The sequence below is a fragment of the Melitaea cinxia genome, chromosome 11 (assembly GCF_905220565.1).
Source record: "Melitaea cinxia chromosome 11, ilMelCinx1.1, whole genome shotgun sequence".
In the NCBI taxonomy this organism is placed as follows: domain Eukaryota; kingdom Metazoa; phylum Arthropoda; class Insecta; order Lepidoptera; family Nymphalidae; genus Melitaea; species Melitaea cinxia.
Window position 1 is genome coordinate 13,397,859 of NC_059404.1, and position 21,978 is coordinate 13,419,836.

The window sequence follows — 21,978 nt, forward strand, 5'->3', positions numbered from 1 at the left end:
AAAGTTTCTTTGACTTCCCATCATTAGAACAAATGTCACGTTCTACGCGTACTAAATCGCCTATTTTATAGCTAATTCCTGACTTCCTTTTTCTATTAAATCTCTCACTATCTTTTTCTTGTTGTAATCTAATCAGTTCCCCAGCCTTTTCCCTCATTCTATCTAATTGTTCGGACGAATTTACTTTAACTGTGTCGCTTATCGCATCATTCAATATACCTTCCGTAGTATTAATTGCTCTAAAGCCAAACAATAGTTCGGATGGACTTTTTTGTGTGGTTTTATGTACAGATGTATTGAGACCAATTTGTATGTCAGGTACAAATTCATCCCAAGATTTATCGTTTTTGCCGTGGGTTTTGGTTGATAAAGCATCTAAAATTGTCCTATTAAAGCGCTCTACTTGACCATTTGCTCGTGGCGTTGCGACCGCGTTAAGTATATGCTTAATTCCTGTTTCTTTAATAAACACTTTAAAAGAGTTGCTAGTAAAACACGATCCCCTATCGGTTATTAGTCTTACCGGAACCCCAAAGTAGCTAATGTGTTCTTTGAGCACTCTTATAGTTGTAGCGGCTTTAACGTTTGTAACAGGTTTAATATTGACATATTTTGTAAAGCTATCTACTATAACCAAAAGGTAACAATTTCCACGTTTACTTTTCACAAATGGGCCTAGGTGGTCAGCGTGAATTGTATGAAATGGCTTATCAACTTTGGGTATGGGGTGAAGGAATCCTTCACGAGGCCCACCTGATGCCTTATGGTGTGCGCATTCTAAGCAAGCACTGACGTACTTCTTTATAAACCTACGCATTTTAGCAAACCAAAAGGAATCTCTGACTCGGGCTAAAGTTTTCTCAAAACCAAAGTGGCCTAAGTCGTCGTGATTCCTCTTGAGAATTTGCCACCGCATTGGTTTCGGTACCACCCACTTAAGACTGCCATCAATTTTTCGATAAAGTCTGTCATTCTTAACTTCATAATTATTTAAAACATCTGCAATATTTTTACTCTCCGGATTTTTGAGAATATTTTTAATAATTTGTACTTCCTCGTCTACTAATTGGGCAGTACTCAACCAGTTATCAGACTCCACATTTAAAACGTCCGAAATATGTCCTTCTACGATTCCCGCGTCAACAGGGTGCCTACTGAGCGCGTCAACATGGGCCATTCTATCACCAGATCGATATTCGATTTCACAATCGAATTCCTGAAGTTGTATCCACCAACGCGCTATCCGTGGGATAAGATCTCTTTTCGTGAGAGTAGTTCGCAGAGCGTTACAGTCGGTATAAATTTTAAAAGGGATTCCTAGAAGATATACTCTAAACCTATTAAGTGAAGATACAACTGCTAGGGTCTCCAGCTCGTAGGAGTGCATTTTTTGTTCGTCCACTGTAGTTTTTCGACTATAGTATGATACAGGGCACAAAATACCATCTTTATTTTTCTGTAATAATATGCCAGCTACGCCTAACTTACTTGCGTCAGTATGTAATTCCGTTGCAGCTTTTGGGTCATAAAGAGCAATAACGGGACGTTCAATCAACTTTTTCTTAATACCATGAAATGCGGCGTTTTGTAATTCTGTCCATTTCCAGTCGCAGTCTTTACGTAGAAGATCTGTTAACGGCCTTGCAATTATAGCAAAGTCCTTAACAAATCTTCTAAAGAAGCTCGCGAGACCCATAAACTGACGCACCTCGTGTTGGTTCTTTGGCGTCGGAAATTGTGCCACAGCGTCTGTTTTTCTGCTACCAGGACGAATACCACCTGAACCTACTTCAAAACCCAGAAAATCAATGTTTTTAAAGAAAAAGTTGCACTTACTCAGGTTAAGAGTCAAACCACCACTTCTTAACAGCTCGAGTACCTCTCTCAATCTTAAAAGTCCTTCCTCGAAATCATGTGCTGGAATGAGAATGTCATCCATGTAGATGACTGCATATTTAATTTTTGCATGGGACAAGATTTTATTAATTGTACGCTGAAAAACTGATGGTGCGTTAACTAATCCAAAAGGCATTCGAAGGTATTCGAACTGACCTTCGGGTGTAACAAAAGCCGTTTTGTGTCTAGACTCTTCAGCTATTGGAATCTGGTAATAGCCTGATGCGAGGTCTAGTGAAATAAAATATTTATGTCCAGCAAGGAGATCGAGTTGGTCTTCTACTCGTGGAATAGGGTAATGCTCTTTAACTGTTTTCTTATTTAGGGCTCTATAGTCGACGCACAATCGCTTTTCCCCAGTTTTCTTTTGTACTAAGACGATAGGACTCGCATAAGGCGATGTTGATTCCTGGATAATATTTGCGTCAAGCATCTCCTGAACCATGCCTTGTACCTGACTTCTATCTATGTGAGACAAGCGATAAGGTCTATACACTACGGGATCAGAGTCTTTCAACCTAATTTCCATTTCTGTCACTGTGGTAAAACCCAGATCTTTAAGGCTAGTAGAGAAACAGTTCCTGAACTCTTTTATTAAAGACTCTAGCTTTTCCTTTTGCACAGGAGTAATGTCGTTGCCGTGCTTAATTAAATGTTCCGATTGGTCCCAAAATGTGGATACTTTGTTTACATCAACGGTCCTCTTAGAGGGCAAAGCGCGAGTTAATAATGAATCTTTAGCTAATTTTAAACGATTGGTTGTTAGATTTTGTACTAATACATTACCTGTTCCATTTAGAACCGTATATTCACCCGGTAGTAAATAAAATTGGTTCGTTAAATGCCCTCTAACAGTACCGTTGATGAATATATTTCCAGTATATTCATCATCTGTACTAACCGGAATTGCCCTAGTGCCTAGTGGGTCAACGTGAATTTCGTCTTTAATTATTAAAAACAATTTTTGTTTTTTCTTAATGGGTTCAAATAATAGCCGAGTTGGTGTTTTTGTAATGAGGATACCGGGTTGCTCAGTGAATGTATGCCCAAGCAGTATGGGATACTTAAGTATATCATCATTAACTATAATAAGCTCAATGGATGGAATAGCTATCCCCTGTACTTCTATTTTAGCAAATGTTTTACCAATAGGCGTAACAGGATTACCCCCTAAGCCTTTCATCAAAGGCAAGTTACTAACGGTAATCGGTAATTTTAACAATTTTGCATCAGAATGACGTATAATGGAGCATTCGCTACCGAGATCTATATAACAAGTTAACGGATTGTCGTTCACTCTAATCGTCATGATGTATTTGTCATTGGAGGAATCGGTCCTATTAATTTCTCTATGGGTGTAAATGTCTTGTTTCAATAATTCAGATGTAGGGGTTTGGTTATTTTGTTTTTGCAAGTCAAGTTTAAGTATACTTTTTTCATTATTAGTTACATCCTTAATTGGAGTTTGAACTCTCGACAACCCTGGACATGTTACAACCTGGTGTCCTAGTCTATGACAATTGCTGCATTTCATAATTGGCTTGGGGCATTTGAAGCTAACGTGCCCTTCTAAGTCGCAGTTAAAACATTTAATAGAGGGCTTTTCGGTACAACCTTGTGCAGTTTTGTTAAAATTAGTCATCTGTGATCGTCTGTCATTTCTAACCCTACCAGCAGAAACTGTAGTAGTCTTTATCTGACCTACCATAACCGATTTCAAATACTTTAACACTTCTTCCGGCGACTTGAATTGAACCGCTTGAGCACCTAATTTTATAGCTCTGTCTTCGATGCCATATAGAATACAATCTACTGCTTTCTTACCGGTTATTTGACAACGGTTGAGGAGGTTCAACTTAGAATAGTAGTAACGTTCTAAGGGTTCTCCGTATTTAACTCTTAAGGCTAACATCTCAGTCAATAACTCGGCATAATTATCACTACACGGGAACGATGCTGTGAGTTTAGTTTTCCATTCAACCCAAGAGAATTTAACGCTAGAAAGACTTTCATACCACAATTTTGCTAATCCTACTAATTTGGGCAAGGCGTAATGTATAACTTCACGTTCGCTCCATTCGTAGATTTCCGCGCATTCGTCTACTTTAGCTAACCAGTCAGTTATAGTCTGATTTTTATTCATAGGGTCAAATTCTGGAATTACATTATTCATAGAATTCAGCTTGTTTCCACCACTATTAATACATTTTAAAGCCTCTAAAAACTGATTAATCACGTGAGAAGATTTTTGACACCCTTCTATAAACTTATCGCGGTCCGTATCTTGCCTAGTGTCTGAAACTCCTTGTCGGCGACTGGGTGTCGTTATCACAGAGTTGCGGCTGTCATGTCGGATAACTAAGTCACGGTTAGTAAATTCATCGTGTCTCAACCTCGATCGCTCACGATAATTATTAATCGAACGTCGCTCAAGCTCATCGTTCGAGTAACGATAGTCGTTAACCGAACGTCGCTCAAGCTCACCGTTCGAGTAACGATATCTAGAGTGGGTAGGTCTAGAGACTGGCCGTTGCTCGAGCTCATCGTCCAGTACTCTATCCCTACGTCTAATATCTCTGATCAAATCATCCCTTAAACGTTGCTCGTGCTCATCGTCATCAGGGGTTGGGGTATGCAAAGATCGCTGTGCAGACTTACGAGTATAACTACGTTCAGGCGCGAGCGGCGCCGGAGCACGTCGTCCCTGTCGTCTTTCACAAGGCAGCGTAATACTACGGCTCCTTGACCGTTCACGAGAATGCACGCTTATCGCCCTTGTCCTCGAAAGACAAGGTTCGTTTGAGCTGCAGCCGGGCTGCGTGTCCAGATGGTCAACCTGAAACTTACAATTATAAGTGTGAAACTGCGTCAATAAATACTATCTATTGTTTATGTATACATACACATACAGTCACATTAATACATCAACGTGGGTATAGATTAATACTAACTATCAAAAAAAAATTATTTACTTTAGAAAATAAAGTTCGAAGGTGTAGGTACAGATTCAATTAAGCTACATACATACAACGACTACTAACTAATAATTTAACTTTCAAGAATGTAAATTTCATTTTGTCGAACATTAGATGATGATATACGACCAAAAGACAACGTCGGTACCTTAAAAATCATCTTGATAATTAGTAAAATTATCACTAATGCTATTCAGTAACAGTCACGAAAAATAGTTAATTATCGCCTCTGGTCTACGAATATATCTACCACGTTGCATTTTTTTTTTTTTAATATTACCCACATATTTATTCAAATAGTTAATCAATTTATAGTATTTAAATTCCGCTCCCGGAAAAAATTCAAATGTGTACAATATTAGGTTATAGACTTAATTTAAATATTTCGTAATGAACGTATTGCCAAATTAAGACTATTGACAAAAGTAGGTATAAAGTAATTTTTTCAATTCATTTCAATCATACTATTACATAAGTATAGTAAAGGTAAGAGTTAAAATCTAAACGATATACAGAAAAAATAAATTCTTTTGTATTATGAATACAACAAAAGTCATAGCAGCGAGGGTAAAAAGCAAAAAAAAAAATTAAAGAAATACTTGTACTTACATTATCCATGTTACGGGCGCTTAAAGATTCTTGCCACTTCTGAAGATATTGGAAAATAATAAATCCAGCACTGTTATTTCAATATTATTTATTTCACACAACACTTAGAACACTTGCTATTCTCTTGAAGACCAAAACGCGAGTGTGTCCAGCAAAGAGTATAATAATATATAGGGAAAGTGTCCAGCGACATTCTCTTTTAGCTTCGCTCATACTCTCCCCACCATTTAGTTCCCCTACTAAACGGGTAACAGACCCGTTTAGTCAATTCAGTCTCTTTTAATTCAGTCTTCACGAAAATAAAAAGATTTAATATATATATTTACATTCAACAATAGATTTTCATTACATTTATCGTTATTATTACTAATATAATTGTATAAACATTAGCGTTTAGTATAATATTATTGCCTGATTCTTACAAAAGTTACGATTTAACCTTAATTATGCTTACATTACATATAAAACAGGCAATAATTTGCTTAGATTAAGAACAGACGATCGAACGACGAACGAAGAATGTATGATAAACGTATTTATTTATTTACTAGCGTCCGGACAGACTTCGTTCTGTGAAAAGTTAATAGTAAAAATTATTTATTTTAGTTTTTGTATAAAAACCTTTCGTGGGCCTTGAGGAATATACAAAAAAATAATAATAAAACAAATTAGCCGAAGTGGTCGAGCCATTCTCGAGTTATGCGCTCAGCAAAATTCATTTTTATTTATGTACATTAGATAAGCAGCAAAAGCTAAGTTTACAAAAATTAATTATCTAATACTATTAAACGAACAATTCTTGTATATAAATATATATATTGAGTTTCCTCCGGCCGAATTGAGTAATCTCCTCCTTTTTTGAAGTCGGTTAAAAAAGACTTCATCCAAACCGGCAGCGAATCATTTTAACTCTTCTACTACTAATCCTTCACGATTTACTAAAAATACCGAGCTGAGCTCGGTCACCCAGGTACTTATGTATTTAAAAGACAAACTTATACTTAAAAGAGCATGATGTTTTGTGACACGTAACTCTTTTATATAAAAGTTCTCCGGTAGCCATAAACACCGGTACAAGGTCACATGGCAAATGCTTGTGTATTGTATCCGGACCCCCGACAGAGGAGAAAATCCTAGTGTGAAACGTTTATTTATTTAAATTATTTAATATTTATTTATTTAGCTGTGAACTCTCTTTGTGAATAAAAAAAACTATAACCTCATTATAGTTAAGAAATGTTCTGCGATATATATATATTTTTTTTACTCGATACTTTCAGATGTTACTACGATACTTCGAAAAAATAGGCAATGATCATTCTACTTATATTGTAACTAAGAACCTGAAATAAGAATAAAAGAATAAAAAAATATATACAAGTATTTTTTTATAGTTACAGATATATCCTTGTTCATTGAAACGAGTAGTTACTTAAGCATTAATTTACTTCGTAGCTCTGACATTTACGATGCCCGAGAGATATCCTAAACTTGCAGAGTTAAAGGACCGACTGTTTATGATCCCCTGGAACGTTATCGTAAGATTGGTTAAGTTTCGAATATGTCAAACATTGAAACTTATTCGCCTGTTATTATATTAAGAAAACAAATTACGCTGCTTATAAAGTGGTATTCGTTAATGAGTGCTTATTTACTAATTAAAAAAAAATTAACGTTCCAATGTTCTAACGTACTTGTCGAGCTACTCAGCTTATCATTAATGACCTGAATTAACAAAAAAAAAATTGTTTCACCCATATTGGTATGATAAAAATAATATCTTTATATATTTCTTGTGTGCGTGAACTCATCCTAGACGGCTGGACCGATTTTGATGAAATTTTTTGTGTGAGTTCAAGGGGATTCGAGGATGGTTTAGATTCACAATTTGCTCCACTGGAAATTGTTATGGCAAAACAACGTTTGCGGGGTCAGCTAGTATGAATATCTATTTGTGATTGGCAATATTGTAACATTTATGTTCAATTTTGAAAATAAATTTACTATAATAGAATCAACCAGAATAACGTAGGCTATAATTTATACACACAGAGCAGTACAAATAAATATCATCTTAGATAAAATCAAGCGTACTTACGATTCTTGCAAAATAAGCAAAGTTAAATGAAAATTAAAATAAAATTAAACTTTTTTTACAAAGGTTACAGCTCTGTTAGCTTTAAGCGCTGGTGCAGCATTCGCGAGTACAGGAGCGCTCTACGTTACGGAGAGATTAAGACTCGGACCTCGCGGAGGCACACAACTTGTTGTACGGGTCGCTGTCAATACACCGGGCAGGAAGAATATTACAGGTCAGTATTACCTTTTGCGTCTTGATTAACCTGTTGTGCTTAAAGTAGAGCAATATAGCGAACAAAGTTTCAACACACAGCAGATTTCCACAGTAGATTACGTACCTATCTTATGTTGTCAAACTCTTTTTAATAATATCAATATCAACTAATGACCAGCATCAAAAAAGGTTTCTCCTGTTCTGTAAAACAACTTTGTCCAGCCCTTTTTCATTGAATCATATCATCATATATAATAAAACTAACATTTACACGCGGCTTCACATGCATTGTTTTTTTTTTAATAGAAAGTATCCTATGTTACTTTTAATACCTCCTAAAATACGTGTACAAAGTTTCATAATGATCGGTTAAGTAGTTTTCGCGTGAAAGCGTAACAAACTAACTTACATTCACATTATAATATTATGTGTGCATATTTATTTAAACTGGTTTTCGCCTAATGGTCGAAATTCACGATAATTAATTTAAATTATAAGTTTGAACATTACTAAGGTTCTGTTTCCAAAGACTAGACCTCTAAAATGATAAACAGAAGAGTATATATTCCTGTGTGTGTAAAACGCATGATAGTGTGTGTAATGTTATTTTATTGATTTAATGTTTTTTTTTTTTATACATAATTTAAAAAAATATAGCATTCTTTACTCCTTCTCCACCATAAACTACTAGCCGACCCGTGCCCACTTCTTTGGGCGTTAATTATTATTATATTAACCAAATAACATAGTTTAAAGAACAAATTTTATAGCACTTAAATAAATAATATGTTGCTCCCGTGTATTTATTTATTATTTTAAATTACAGAACCAAATAACATACTTTCAAGAACAAATTTTATAGCACTTAAATAAATAATATGTTGCTCCAACGCCATCTATCAAAAATCGAGAAAACGTCGTCGATAGACTAAAATAAGACTAAATTAATAACGTCGAAAGACTAATAAATTGTTTTCTAATAGCGATAGATGGCGCTAGTTTATTTACCATTTTGATATTATATTTAAATATTTTTCTTATCTTCTATTTTTTGTTCAATTACAATAAAATATAGCCTATAGCACTTCTGAATAGCGTAGCTTTCTGTAAGTGAAAGAATTTACATGATCGGATCAGTATTTGCGAAGATTACCCACTACATACAAACAAAGTTATAAACTTTACCTCTTTATAATATTAATATAGATATGTATGCGAAATTCCATACTCCTTTGTCGGTACAATTTTCGTAAAAAGGGGTACAAAGTGTTTGCTTCGCGTATTAATGATTTAGATTAACCTTAAAATAATAAAAAACAAAAATATTGAAATTCAAAGTTCTCCTCTAGAGTAAGGACTAAGACCCGACACGTAAGCTGCTATTTATTAGCAAAATGAGTAGCAAAATAGAATAACGACAAATGGTCACAAAGATTTTATAAGTTTATAATTACAACCGAGTAAAATTATTATCCAGTTTATTTTTATTATAGTTAAAACCTTATAACGAATCTCATGTCGCTTAATAATTTAGCTAATTAAAACTTACTTTTTTACTCTTAACCTAAATCTTTTGACAAAATCGTGAGATTTTCAGCAATTAATTTATTATACTCATTTACCCGCATTAGAATAAAAAGTCCTACGTTTCGTAAAAGTTACTTATCAAAAGACAAAGCATTTTCATTCATTATCCTCAAAGAAATTAATACTCTTTGGAACAAAATATTTTAATTAAGTTCATAATAATAATATTCCTCAGCTTTCATATAGCCATTGTTAAATCAAACACAAGTAGTCTCTCGAGGGAATATTCAGAAGGCAAAGCAATTGAAAGGAAGAGAAGGCATGATTTGCAGCGTCGACTTGTAATGAGAAGGAATTTGCGAGTATATGTAAGGATTGTCTTGTCGTCATTCAGTTTTTATTTTTCCCTTTTTTTCTTATACAACTAGATCGACAAACAAGTGTATGGCTCACCTAATGGCAAGCTTCTACGACAGCCTATAGACGCCTGCAATACCAGAAAAATTGCGAGTGCGTTACCTACCCTACCCCGAATCCCACCAGGAGCTTGAGGTCACCTTACTCATAACATGAACACAACACTGCTTGAAAGCAGTATTATTTAGCTGTGATTATCTGTAAGATCGAGTTACTGCCCCAGACGAGCTGCTCCAGATTTTGAGCAGGGTAATTCCTGCTTAGCCCTACCTCAGTTTTTTTCTGCTCTCATAACAAGAATTCCTGAGGATATTGAGATGTTTCTAGTGTTCCTGGCGTCCATGATAGGCTACTGAAACATAACCTTTGCTTTCTCTAAACTTTTACTCTCATTCCTAAATTATAATCACAATAAAATATAGATCACAGCTAAACATTACTGTTTTCAAACAGTATTGTAGTCCTGTTGGTGAGTAAGGTGACCAGAGCTCCTGGGGAGGGATTGGGGATTGGGTCGACAACGCGCTTGCGACGCTTCTGGTATTGCAGGCGTCTGGCGTCTATAAGCTACGGTAATCTTTTACCACCAGGTGAGCCGTACGCTTGTTTGCCGACCTAGTGATATAAAAAAAAAAACTGTAAAATGGTAGAAGTGAAATTAAATCTTTATAGGTACTCCGTACTCAAAAATAAAGTATTCTTCAAACCTCAACCCTTTTTACTAAGCACCTTTATTTGTTATCCATTTTCCCAAATGGAAATCAATTTGTAACAATTTTATGTTGTGTCGTATTCAATCGCAATTTTTTAAATATCTTAGCAATCATACCTTATACTACATCTTATAATATAAAATATATTTTTTTTTTATGCTTTGTTTTATAAATAATTGTGTTTGCTCGCAAACGAATAAAATCCGACTTCAATTACATCGACGTGTAATACAACGTAGATCGACAAAAAATAGTCAAGTAACTTTTTTTTTTTTATATCACTAGGTCGGCAAACAAGCGTACGGCTCACCTGATGGTAAGCGATTACCGTAGCTTATGGACACCTGCAACGCCAGAAGCATCGCAAGCGCGTTGCCGACCCAATCCCCAACCCCCCCAGGAGCTCTGGTCACCTTACTCACCAACAGGAACACAATACTGCTCGAAAACAGTATTATTTTGCTGTGATCGAGTAAGGTCGAGGTACTACCCCAGTCGGGCTGCTCCATATTTTGAGCAGGAAATTCCTGCTGTGCCCTACCTCAGTAACTACGTGGTATCAAAGATTACTCAAAAAGTAGTTATCAGATCTCAATAAAATTTATATGTGACCACATGACAAACTTCAGCTTTCGAGTAAATTAAAAATATCAAAATCGAAACACCCAGTAAAAAGTTATTGCGGATTTTCAAGAGTTTCCCTCGATTTCTCTAGGATCCCATCATCAGATCCTGATTTCCTTATTATGGTACTAAACTAGGAATATCTTCTTTCCAACATAAAAAATAATTATCAAAATCGGTACACCCAGTAAAAAGTTATTGCGAATTTTCAAGAGTTTCCCTTGATTTCTCTGGGATCCCATCATCAGATCCTGGTTTCTTTATCATGGTACTAAACTAGGGATATCTCCTTTCCAACAAAAAAAGAATTATCAAAATCCGTACATCCAGTAGAAAGTTATGCGGTATAATACAACGTAGGTCGACGAAAAAGGCGTCAAGTAAAAACGCATTATTACATATAACTCAAAAAATAGTTGTTAGATCTCAAATAAATTTAAATGGGACCAATTGACATACACCACCTTTTGATTAAAAAAAATTGTCGAAATCGGTCCACACGGTCAAAAGTTCTGATGTAACATACATAAAAAAAATACAGTCGAATTGAGAACCTCCTCCTTTTTTGGAAGTCGGTTAAAAATAGCTTTTACCCGTTTTTCCGCTGAATCCTCATTCATGACACCAATTCAGTTCTTTGTTTAACTATGTACTGTTATAAAATCAGACAAAACACATAAATATTTATTAAGTTGAGATTAAACTATTTCTAGACAAAACCAAAGTTAAGACTGAACGAAATCTCGTTACAACAACAGCGTTCCTACAAAGATTTTCATTCTTTATTGCATAAACCCGTTGGAGCTTATTCGAAGCAATTTTCTCATATATTTGTGTTAGTGAAATACTCGCTAAGATGGAGTTTACTCTGACGACATTTCGATCTGGGTTGCCACATTGCAATCCTAAAACTAGCTTCAGTTTAAAAAAACTATGCTAAAGCTATATTATTTTAACGTAATGAGCTATTTTCAATTATAGCTTTTTTTTAGAAGTTCTAATTATTTGTAGAAGCTGTTCACTGAATTAAAATTTTAAAAAAATGCGCATAAAATTACAATATTTTCAAAAAATTAATAATCAATTAAAATTTATGCGTTTGAAATTTCGCAAAACAGAACTTTTTTTGTCAGTTTAGCTATTTAATTATTATAACTACAATTCTATACGAGTTTATTTTAATAGAACAGCACTATAAAAGGTCTTCCTGCTTTGCTAAGATACGGAAGATAATTAAAGTAGAAAATAACATATTTTATAATTAAAGACGACGACTACCTTGTTTGCACAGAGAATGCCATATGTATTTTTAAAATAAAATACAGCGACTTTGCACTGAGTTTCTAACAACGAAATATTTTTGAAACTAAAATACACATCACAGCAAAAGTAATATGCCTCTGAAGACTTTGCTGTTGTGTGCAAACGTAGAGATTACATTTTATTCACATTGTTGTTTTGTATGTTGTTTTGTAGTACACGTAGAGAATTGCAAAACTAAGGTTTTATTTCTATTAACATTTATTTGTAGACACTGCTTTTGCCCTAGATGTAGTTTGATAGTTAACATGCTCAAATAGTTCTTTAACAACATGATAAACTTATTGAACTATTATTTTTTATCTATTAAATTACTAATATAAAAAAATCATTGTTGTGTATTTATGTGTGTATGTTACACAATGTGTGCTGTTTTAATTAAAATGCATAAAACTATCCTATCGTCATGAAAACATAAACTGCATTATACAAGATTTACAAATATTCCGTCTTCGGTGCGCCACAAAGTCAGCCCTGCGGTCGTCAACCTGCCTGCCCAGCGTGGTGACAATGAGCAACACACATGAGTTCACGCCATTTTTGGCGCGAGCTTGTGGAGGACTATGTCCAGCAGTGGACTGCGATATGCTGACGCTATGATGATACAAATACATCGTAATGTGTTAATTACATTACTTCAGCTAAAAATACGTTTCAATTTGAAAATGTCCCTTTTCAAGATAAACCGGAAAATGAATATCCTTGAAACCTCAATGATAACAATTTTATAATTGAACACTATTTAATCTTCAATCAGTTAAGTCTAACACAAATGATAATTTAAACACTATTTCGAAACTAATATATTATGGTGAAGCACTATTTTGACCAATTTATTGTGGTGTCGCCGATCAGAACACAACTATGCCACAACCGAAATGACTTTGACTTCACTAATAATAAACCACATTAAAGGGACAAAAAGTCAATGTTACATAATTGTGTTTGCTCGCAAACGAAAAAAAACCGACTTCAATTACATCGACGAGTAATACAACATAGATCGAACGTAGGTCGACGAAAAAAGCGTCAAGTAAAAACGTATTATTAGATATAGCTCGAAAAGTAGTTGTTAGATCTCAAATAATTTTAAATGGGACCAATTGGCACACACCACCTTTCGATTAAAAGAAAATTTGTCGAAATCGCTCCACCCAGTCAAAAGTTCTGATGTAACATACATTAAAAAAAAAAAATACAGTCGAATTGAGAACCTCCTCCTTTTTTGGAAGTCGGTTAAAAATATGATTAATTAACTTTACACTAATTTGTATCAATCGGAATAGTAATCCCTACAAAATATGTTTTCACAGTTATTATGTTCGCAGTAACAACGACACGAGTTTAATTTCCTTTGCGTTTTTCTCTATCTTTCTTTCATTGAGGTAGGGCACAGCAGAAAATTTTCTGCTCAAAATTGAAGCAGCTTGCCTGGGGAAGTACGAGTACTCCAACCTTGCACAAGGTCACAGCTAAATAATACTGCTTTTAAGTAATGTTGTGTTCCTGTGGTGAGTAAGGTCAGAGTAGAGGAGGGAACGCGCTTGAGATGCTTCTGATGTTGCAGGCGTCTATAGGCTAAGGCAAGCGCTTGCTGCGAGGGCCGTAACCTTATTTGTCACCATAGTATTAAAAAAATCTTAAGATTGTCTGGAAGAGACCGTTACTAAGCAATAAGACCGCCTTTGTAAGTTACTACCTGTATGCTTCAATGACAGTTCGATGTAAAATAATACATTTGATGTTAATATAATTAATTCTATTTTATTCCATTATCTATCAACTTAATACTTATATACAACATAACTCATCCCGTAATTAATTTAATACAATAATAATCTAACACATAAATCGTAACGTATATCTAAATTATATAACCGAAGCGTTCAAATTAACATTTATTACATACGTCAACACAATCACGTTTAATGACGTCATTACGTGTATTATGCAAATGAGAAAGTAATCACAATTTGAGAATGTATCGATCAGCGCTATGTTTAAGCTATAATTGTTATTTATCTATTTAGTTCGGAATACATATTTTGGGCGTATTTTATTGGTTGCCTTCTCACCCTTTGAGTTAGTACTTCTTATGATTTAAATAAGCCAAAGCTGTAGGAAACGTAGAGCTTATCATTATTGTTAATATTAATTAATTAAAGTAAACATCATTACAGTATTTAACCTTAACTTATCAACTAGTTTCACTTTTACTCATCACTCATCATCATCACTTCAGCCTATCGCAGTCCACTACTGGATATAGGCCTCCACAAGTTCACATCAAAAAAGGCGTGAACTCATGTATGTTGCCCATAGTCACCACGCTGGGCAGGCGGGTTGGTGAACGCAGGCTGGCTTTGTCGCACCGAAAACGCTGTTGCCCGTCCTCTGTGTATTTCAAAACCAGCAGTTGGATGGTTATCCCGCCACCAGTCGGCTTTATAAGTTCCAAGATAGTAGTGGAATTGTGTTATCCCTTAGTCGCCTCTTACGACACCCTCGGAAAGAGAAGGAGTGACTATATTCTTTAATGCCGTAGCCACACAGCATATATACTCAATAATAATCAACTATATACTCGTAGTACTCACATATCTTATGGCCATATTATAAGTTATGTACCTAATGTTATCTTATCTTAACAATGTTACCTCCACGTAAAAACAAGAATTACAAAATGAATAATTTTTAGATTGAGCCTCAGGGACCACGTAAATGAAGGGTTAGCATTAATTGAATCTAATTCCATGAAACGCTGAGTATTTTCGGGTCTTATAATTTGAAAACAATAAAAAATGACTCAGTGTTTTTTAAGCTCTACCCCGGAAGGGGTAAAATGTGAATTATTTTTATAAGTGAATTATTTCTGTAGCAATTAACATGAATTAACTACGAATTTAGGCCATTATTTTAAAATTAATAGTCACCCATTTCATTGTTTAGTAAATCCCATCCCCAAAGGTATATGAGGGGATTTGTATATAATTTTCATTATTTCTAAGTAAAAAGTGTAATATTTTAAAACACACATGTACTGTTTGGTTAACGCAAAGATAACTTAATTGACCGTTTCCTTAACGACTATAGGTTAGACCTCCATTCAAAATATTTCAGCATGTTGAATTGTTTTTATGTCAACTTTTTTTTTTTTTTGATATACAACCAAAATCACTAATTGTTGGCTACCAAATATAACAAAGATGGTTGAAACACGTACTATATGGGTTTAGATTCGATCTGAGCTTGTGCCGGTGTATTTAAGGTACTTGAAATAAAACGAACTATTTATTGAAAAATATCTTTCTAATTACTATATTTTTATTATTTATACTTATCTGTATATTTTTTTTATAAGATATAAATAATTGTTGACGGCTTGTTAGCGCAAGAATAAGAAATTGATACGCTATAGGTTTCGGGTTCGAACCAATCGGGGTCGATACCAACACGTGAGAAATATTTTTATAAGAAATACAAAGGTAACTTTTGTGCTTGTATATTGTATTAATTTCGGAACCCCGACACATTCTACGGGGCCGTTAAGTTTGAAACAACAAACGTAATGTATAAAAAATAAGAAACAAAAAAAAATGTTTTCCTTTAATATTCAACCATATATTTATTCAATAGTATTGGTAGAAGCCTTTTAGATACTTAATAGAATATATGATATATACGAGTACATGAATAAGTAAGTTACTTCATAAAAGCTACTACAAAATATCAAAAGAATATTAAATTCCAAATTTATTCACAATATGTTCTATTTTTAAACAAAAGGCTATTTATATTTTAATGCAAGGACAAAGATGATTATTTTCCAAGCGACTATTGCTTCTCGAACAACATCGTAACATGGCAATAAACCCACTGAAATTCCATTACAGCGGTAGCTCCGTCTTGTTGCGGTGCTCCTAATGTCTGGTCGGTGCAATTTATGGAATGAAGCGGTTACAAAACGATATTTGTTGAAAAAAATCGCAACCAAATTTCACTAGAAAAATTATTCGGTATTAAATCTTATATACAAATTGCTTTAATCTCATTTTAATGCCTTATTTTCAAAAGATATAGAGAGACATTCGATCTTTTATCAATCAGACCAATTTTTATTTTTAGTTCTCTTGATCGTGAGTAATCGATCTTGTTTACGTTTTTGTACTTGTAAGACTGTAAGGTAAATCGTTTTGCAGGAAAAATATATTTATTTGTAAAATTCATATGAGGCAAGAAACAGGCAGGCAGAAACAGGCCATGAAATGGCTTTATTAAATTTAAGTGTTTAAATATTGTAACTTTTTAATTTATGATGGTTGAAAAATAAGTAATATTAAAATATATTATTAAATAAATATAATTTGAGAAATTAAACAAAATAAATTTATAATATCTTTAAAATTAAACCTGTCATTTATACCAAAAAGATAAGCAGAGTATATGAAAATATCTTTTCACTCATCTCTCCGCACCATTAAAGTATTATGAGTATTATGGTAATAAAAAGATTCTATATAAGTACCGTAGTGTCAGATCAGAATATAGGAAATAAAACGTTATGTTTGCCGTGACTAAAATAATTCATGCCATAAAAGATTTCGTAATATATTTTATAGATACTTTATTATACGATTTCGGTTCTCAGTCATTTTGTACCATTGATGTATTTATGGTATTAAGGTAATGGGTCGAGGATATTTATTCCTTACACACGATTACGTGGATCTACTTAAATATTAATACGTTAATAAGTAGATGTATTTGGGTTATAAATCTTTGATATAAAAATAGATCATGAAAGGATATTAAATTTGTGCGATATATTTTCGTCAGGGCTCTTTAAATGTATAGAATAAATATAAACTATATTTATAAATATTCTACTACATTTATAAATATTAAAGTAAAAACTATATTTATAAATATTGAATACATAAAAACATGTAAATATTATTGTTACAGATAAGCGATTCAAAGCTTTTTTTTTCTACTGTCGAAAACTTATAACTGTTTAGAAATATACGTTTATATACACACTACACTTACACACATTTCACTACACACACACACTTAACTATATTAATTTAAAGAATAAACGTTATCATAGTATAAGTTTCTTAATTTGTGTTTATTTTATTCCAGTGGAAGTGACAGGATACAGCGCTGACAACTGCTCCGTGTCTTACACCTCCTTCAACAACGAGACTCTAGTTGGGTCGGTCATTAGATCAGCCAGCGTATTAGTACTTCCAGAGGGCTTGCATAGAAGTGACACGCAAAGCGCATACTTCTGTGCTAATGGTTTGTAAACTCTATGCAATAATTCTGAAAGTAAGAATGTTCTCTTAGTTAGTATACTGAGTATCATTCATAGAAAATGAAGGAAGAAAAATGAGTGTGGAGTGAGTAAAGAAATGAAGAAAAAATTGCGTTTAAGTATATCTTTAATATCCACCAACCCGCATTGGAGCAGCGTGGTGGATTAAGCTCTGATCCTTCTCCTACATGGGGAAAGAGGCCTATGCCCAGTAGTGGGATATTACAGGCTGAAGCGTGTATCTTTAATAGTTTGTTGAATTTGATAAATACACGAAACAACGTGATATCAAAATTATATTTAAATCTTTTAGAAATATGGTATAATAAATATAAAATTTCACTTACAAATTTTGTAACACAATGGTTAAATAATAAATCATAAAAGTATGTCTCACTACTTCGAAAAAGTATAATTCAAGTAAATTTCAAAAAAAAAACAAACATTTTTTCCAGTAAAATTCCTAATTTATCATTATAAATGCTGTAAGCTATAAAATAACGTTTAAATGAAATATAATAACGATTCTCACTAAAGATGAGACCGCTATTGATTACTATTTTTTTTTTTTTTTTAATTATCATATTATTTTATTTATGTAATAATGAGTGTTACATTATAACAATTATAATTATTACATACACAAAAATGTATTTTAATAGGACGATTCAATGACTTTATTTATACAAAATATTATACATATTTACAATTCACAACTTAAGAACTAAATTTTTACAGATAGTTTTGGTATAAATCATCATTACAGCCTAAACAGTCCACTGCTGGACATAGGCCTCCACAAGTTTACGCCAAAAATAACGTGAACTCAAGTGTTTTGCCCATAGTCACCACGCTGGGCAGGCGGGTTGGTGACCGCAGTACTGGCTTTGTCGCACCGAAGACGCTGCTGCCCGTCTTCGGCCTGTGTATTTCAAAGCCAGCAGTTGGATGGTTATCCCACCACCGGTCGGCTTCTTAAGTTCCAAGGTGGTTGTGGAACCTTGTTATCCCTTAGTCGCCTCTTACGACACCCACTGGAAGAGAGGGGGTGGCTAAATTCTTTAGTGCCGTAGCCACACAGCACGGTATAAATCATGTCCGCGTGGAATTGTGCCAAGAATGCTGACAGCATTTCCCCGTTGAATCGCTATGCCGATTCTCTGGGCAAAAAATGCACCAGCCCTCTTGTCACCAGTGGAGGCAATAAGGCGAGATGTTATCTCATTTAAAAAAATTTTAGCACTGTTACTCCAAGGTCCAAGTGTTTCGACTGCAAACGGCACAAAGATGTAATTTGGAATTAGTGACGAATATTTGTGTCGTTTAGTCGTTTCAGCTTTTTCCGCTGCAGCTCCCGCTTTTAAGGCTGTTTCCCTGACATGAGACGGAGCAAGTGTGTCAACGCAGGTTGCGTCCCACAAAAGCGCCCGTCCCCTTTCCCAGGGAACCAACGTCAATCCATCAGGTCTCTTGCCATCATTGCGACTAATTCCAGTTGGCTCGATAAGAGCAGGAACGTCGATGGTGGCAAGAGCTCTTTTTATGGTATAGTTTAGGGAGCCGTGACGGGAAAACCTACCTGAACTCTTGTTACAGGAAAGGCCGTGTAGTCCGAAAGAATTGACCTTTTTTCCGCACGGACATTTGTGTTCAAAGCACAGTGGAGCTCCCAACCGGAGACCGAGAGCAATTCTAAAACTTTCATTACTATTATATTTGCATTTAATATATCCTCATGTTTTCTATTCTTTCAGAACACTTAGCCGTCTCATCCCGTGGTTCATGGGAATGGCAATGGGTTGCTGCTCCTCGTAACCGTGCGGGCTTGGTGTTAGAATTAAGAGCTCAGGGCGCCGCTCATGTTGCCTTATCATCAATACGAGAACCTTCAGATGACATGTATAGAGTTGTGTTTGAAAAAACACGTGTTTGGATTGCTAAAGGAAAGCATGGTAAGCTGTATGTGTACGTTAGTACCCTGAAGCATACTATTTAATTTTATTAAGTGAAATATTTTTACAAAAAACCTTAGTGGTAGTATCATGACAAAACTAGTACGAAAAGAGAAATTGACAAAGCATGCAGTGTGAAATTAATGAGCATTTAGACCCGATGTAGGTAATCGAACTAGTAGTTAATTGTGCTATATTAGGTTAATTGACAATTGTTACGACAAAATGATCATTTTTAGTATTTAAACCTATCTTATAAGTTCTTCTTTAAACGTAACGAAATAAAATTAATATTAAAAAAAAAATGTTTCTAGGTTACGACGTCCACCTAGCAAGTGCTGAACAAACGGAAAGTGACGAGGAATGCGCCGGTGCGGATGCCTGGTGCGCTTGGTGGGTCTGGTGGGAGGGAGGAAGGCTATCAGTGGGGAAAGGTGCCGCTCCATCCGAGAGAAGACTTCTGGTTTGGCCATTGACCTCTGATATGAGAATCAAATATGTGGGCTTTAGTGCTTTGTGGGGAGATAAAGCCGATTTTAGGTAAACTAAGTATTGTAGTAGCTTTTCTAGATTTAATTTTGAAACATGTATGTATAATTATTTTCACTACTTCTAGGTTTAAAATAAAAGAAAACATAAAGATGAAATTAATTGCTGTCTTAATTTTTCCATTGAAAAAATAGTCGTTTTTCCTAACACTAAAAATAGCAAACCATTTATAAGCAGTAAATTTATATATTTTATTTTCTGTAACATATTAGAGTATATTTATATATTAATTAAAAATATAACAATTTGTTTTTCAGAATATGGAACTTCAATGAAGAAGCTGGTTTCTCCCAAGTGTTAGAGCTGGGTCTTCCTCACGGTGTTGTTCCTGGTTCAGCCAGTGGAACTTTACTCGTTTCTGGAGGTTTACACTTACCGCTGTACAGTTTCCAATCAGATATTACTGATCAGTGGGCTGATGTTTGGAAAGACTCACAATTATCCGCTGCATCAGCAAATTTGGCCCCGTTGTTAGCGCTTGATCATATCCCGCATTTAGTGGATGAAGCCGAGAGAGAGAGGATCTTAAAGAAACTACCAGAACAGGTAAATTTTATTTGAAAAAAATATGTAGCTTTAAAAGTTCTGAGATTAAATCACAAATAATATCACATGCAAACATCGGAATACTTATCATTTACACCTAAAAAAAACACATCTGGATTTTTGCTTCACAAAATATTTTAATTATTTCAGGTTCAAATTCTTCTCTCCTTCCGGAAAAGCGATAATTCCTTTAGCGATCATCCAGCCATAAGCAGCCACTTATCTACTATTAAAATCTTAGAAATCCTTAACAAAATACAATATTATTATCCAATCGACCCAAATCTACTACAATCTATTAAAAATTGGATACAAAAGAGACAAAATCCTGATGGATCTTTTACACCCTTAGCAGCTGACAAGGAAGTTGATTACTATCCAGTTGAAATAAAGAATGTTAATAATACTGATAAAGAAGTCGATGTAAATGAATATTATTACTACGATAGAGATGGTAATATGACACAAGATGAAATAGAATGGGAACGGACAGTTGAGGTCACTGCTGAGACTTTAGTAGCTTTGCTGGAAGTTGGTGTGGAGAATCAAGTGAGTTTTTATGTAAAAGATTTGCATTTTTTTTTATTCATAGTGACTAATAATTTTATTACTTCCTTAGAAATAATACTGATTTCGAAATTGTCTTACAATATCTGTATAATTTTCAGTTGGATGCGGATATAGCAAAGAAAGCTCAGAAATATTTAGAAACCAATATATACAATTTAACATCTCCCGCCGCGTTAGCAGCAACAGTATTGGCTTTAGTTTTAGCTCGGTAATTATATCTTATTATATTTTATAATTAAAAAAAAAATAACTATGCTACGTGTAATATAGTCCAAAAGTATAAACCACTGTTTGAAAAGCAACTTTTTTAAATAGTGAGTGATGAAACCCGTAAAACTAATATATTAAATTACAACTATTGCAGAAGTCCGATTGTTCCTGAAGCTCTTGTCATACTACGAAATGCGTCAACTACTGAAGAAGGTGAATTCGGTTGGCCAGCTCCGAGAAAAGATGCCGCTGATTGGCTATTGGAGGAAACTTCCAGAAATATTAAAACAACCTCTTATGGTAAGTATATTTGCTGCATTAGTACTTGATTGTTATTCAAAAATATTTGCAAGTAACTTCAGTGATGTTATGGTAAGTCAATGTAAAATATATCCTACATTTTTGTATTTTACAATGTCTAATACGGAAGATTGTAAATATGGAACGAAATACAGAA

The 21,978-nt window shown here is 34.3% G+C and overlaps 1 protein-coding gene across 1 annotated transcript in view; it reads left to right on the forward strand.

Annotated features, from left to right (window-relative positions):
• Positions 1 to 21,978, forward strand: part of LOC123657627 (C3 and PZP-like alpha-2-macroglobulin domain-containing protein 8) — a 122,964-nt gene that overhangs the window by 96,181 nt on the left and 4,805 nt on the right. Inside the window, exons 12-19 of the mRNA XM_045593149.1 lie at positions 7,642 to 7,792; positions 17,520 to 17,678; positions 19,449 to 19,646; positions 19,961 to 20,186; positions 20,453 to 20,741; positions 20,892 to 21,290; positions 21,410 to 21,519; positions 21,676 to 21,821. Of these exons, the coding sequence (XP_045449105.1) occupies positions 7,642 to 7,792; positions 17,520 to 17,678; positions 19,449 to 19,646; positions 19,961 to 20,186; positions 20,453 to 20,741; positions 20,892 to 21,290; positions 21,410 to 21,519; positions 21,676 to 21,821 (1,678 nt within the window). The remainder of the gene's footprint in view (positions 1 to 7,641; positions 7,793 to 17,519; positions 17,679 to 19,448; positions 19,647 to 19,960; positions 20,187 to 20,452; positions 20,742 to 20,891; positions 21,291 to 21,409; positions 21,520 to 21,675; positions 21,822 to 21,978) is intronic.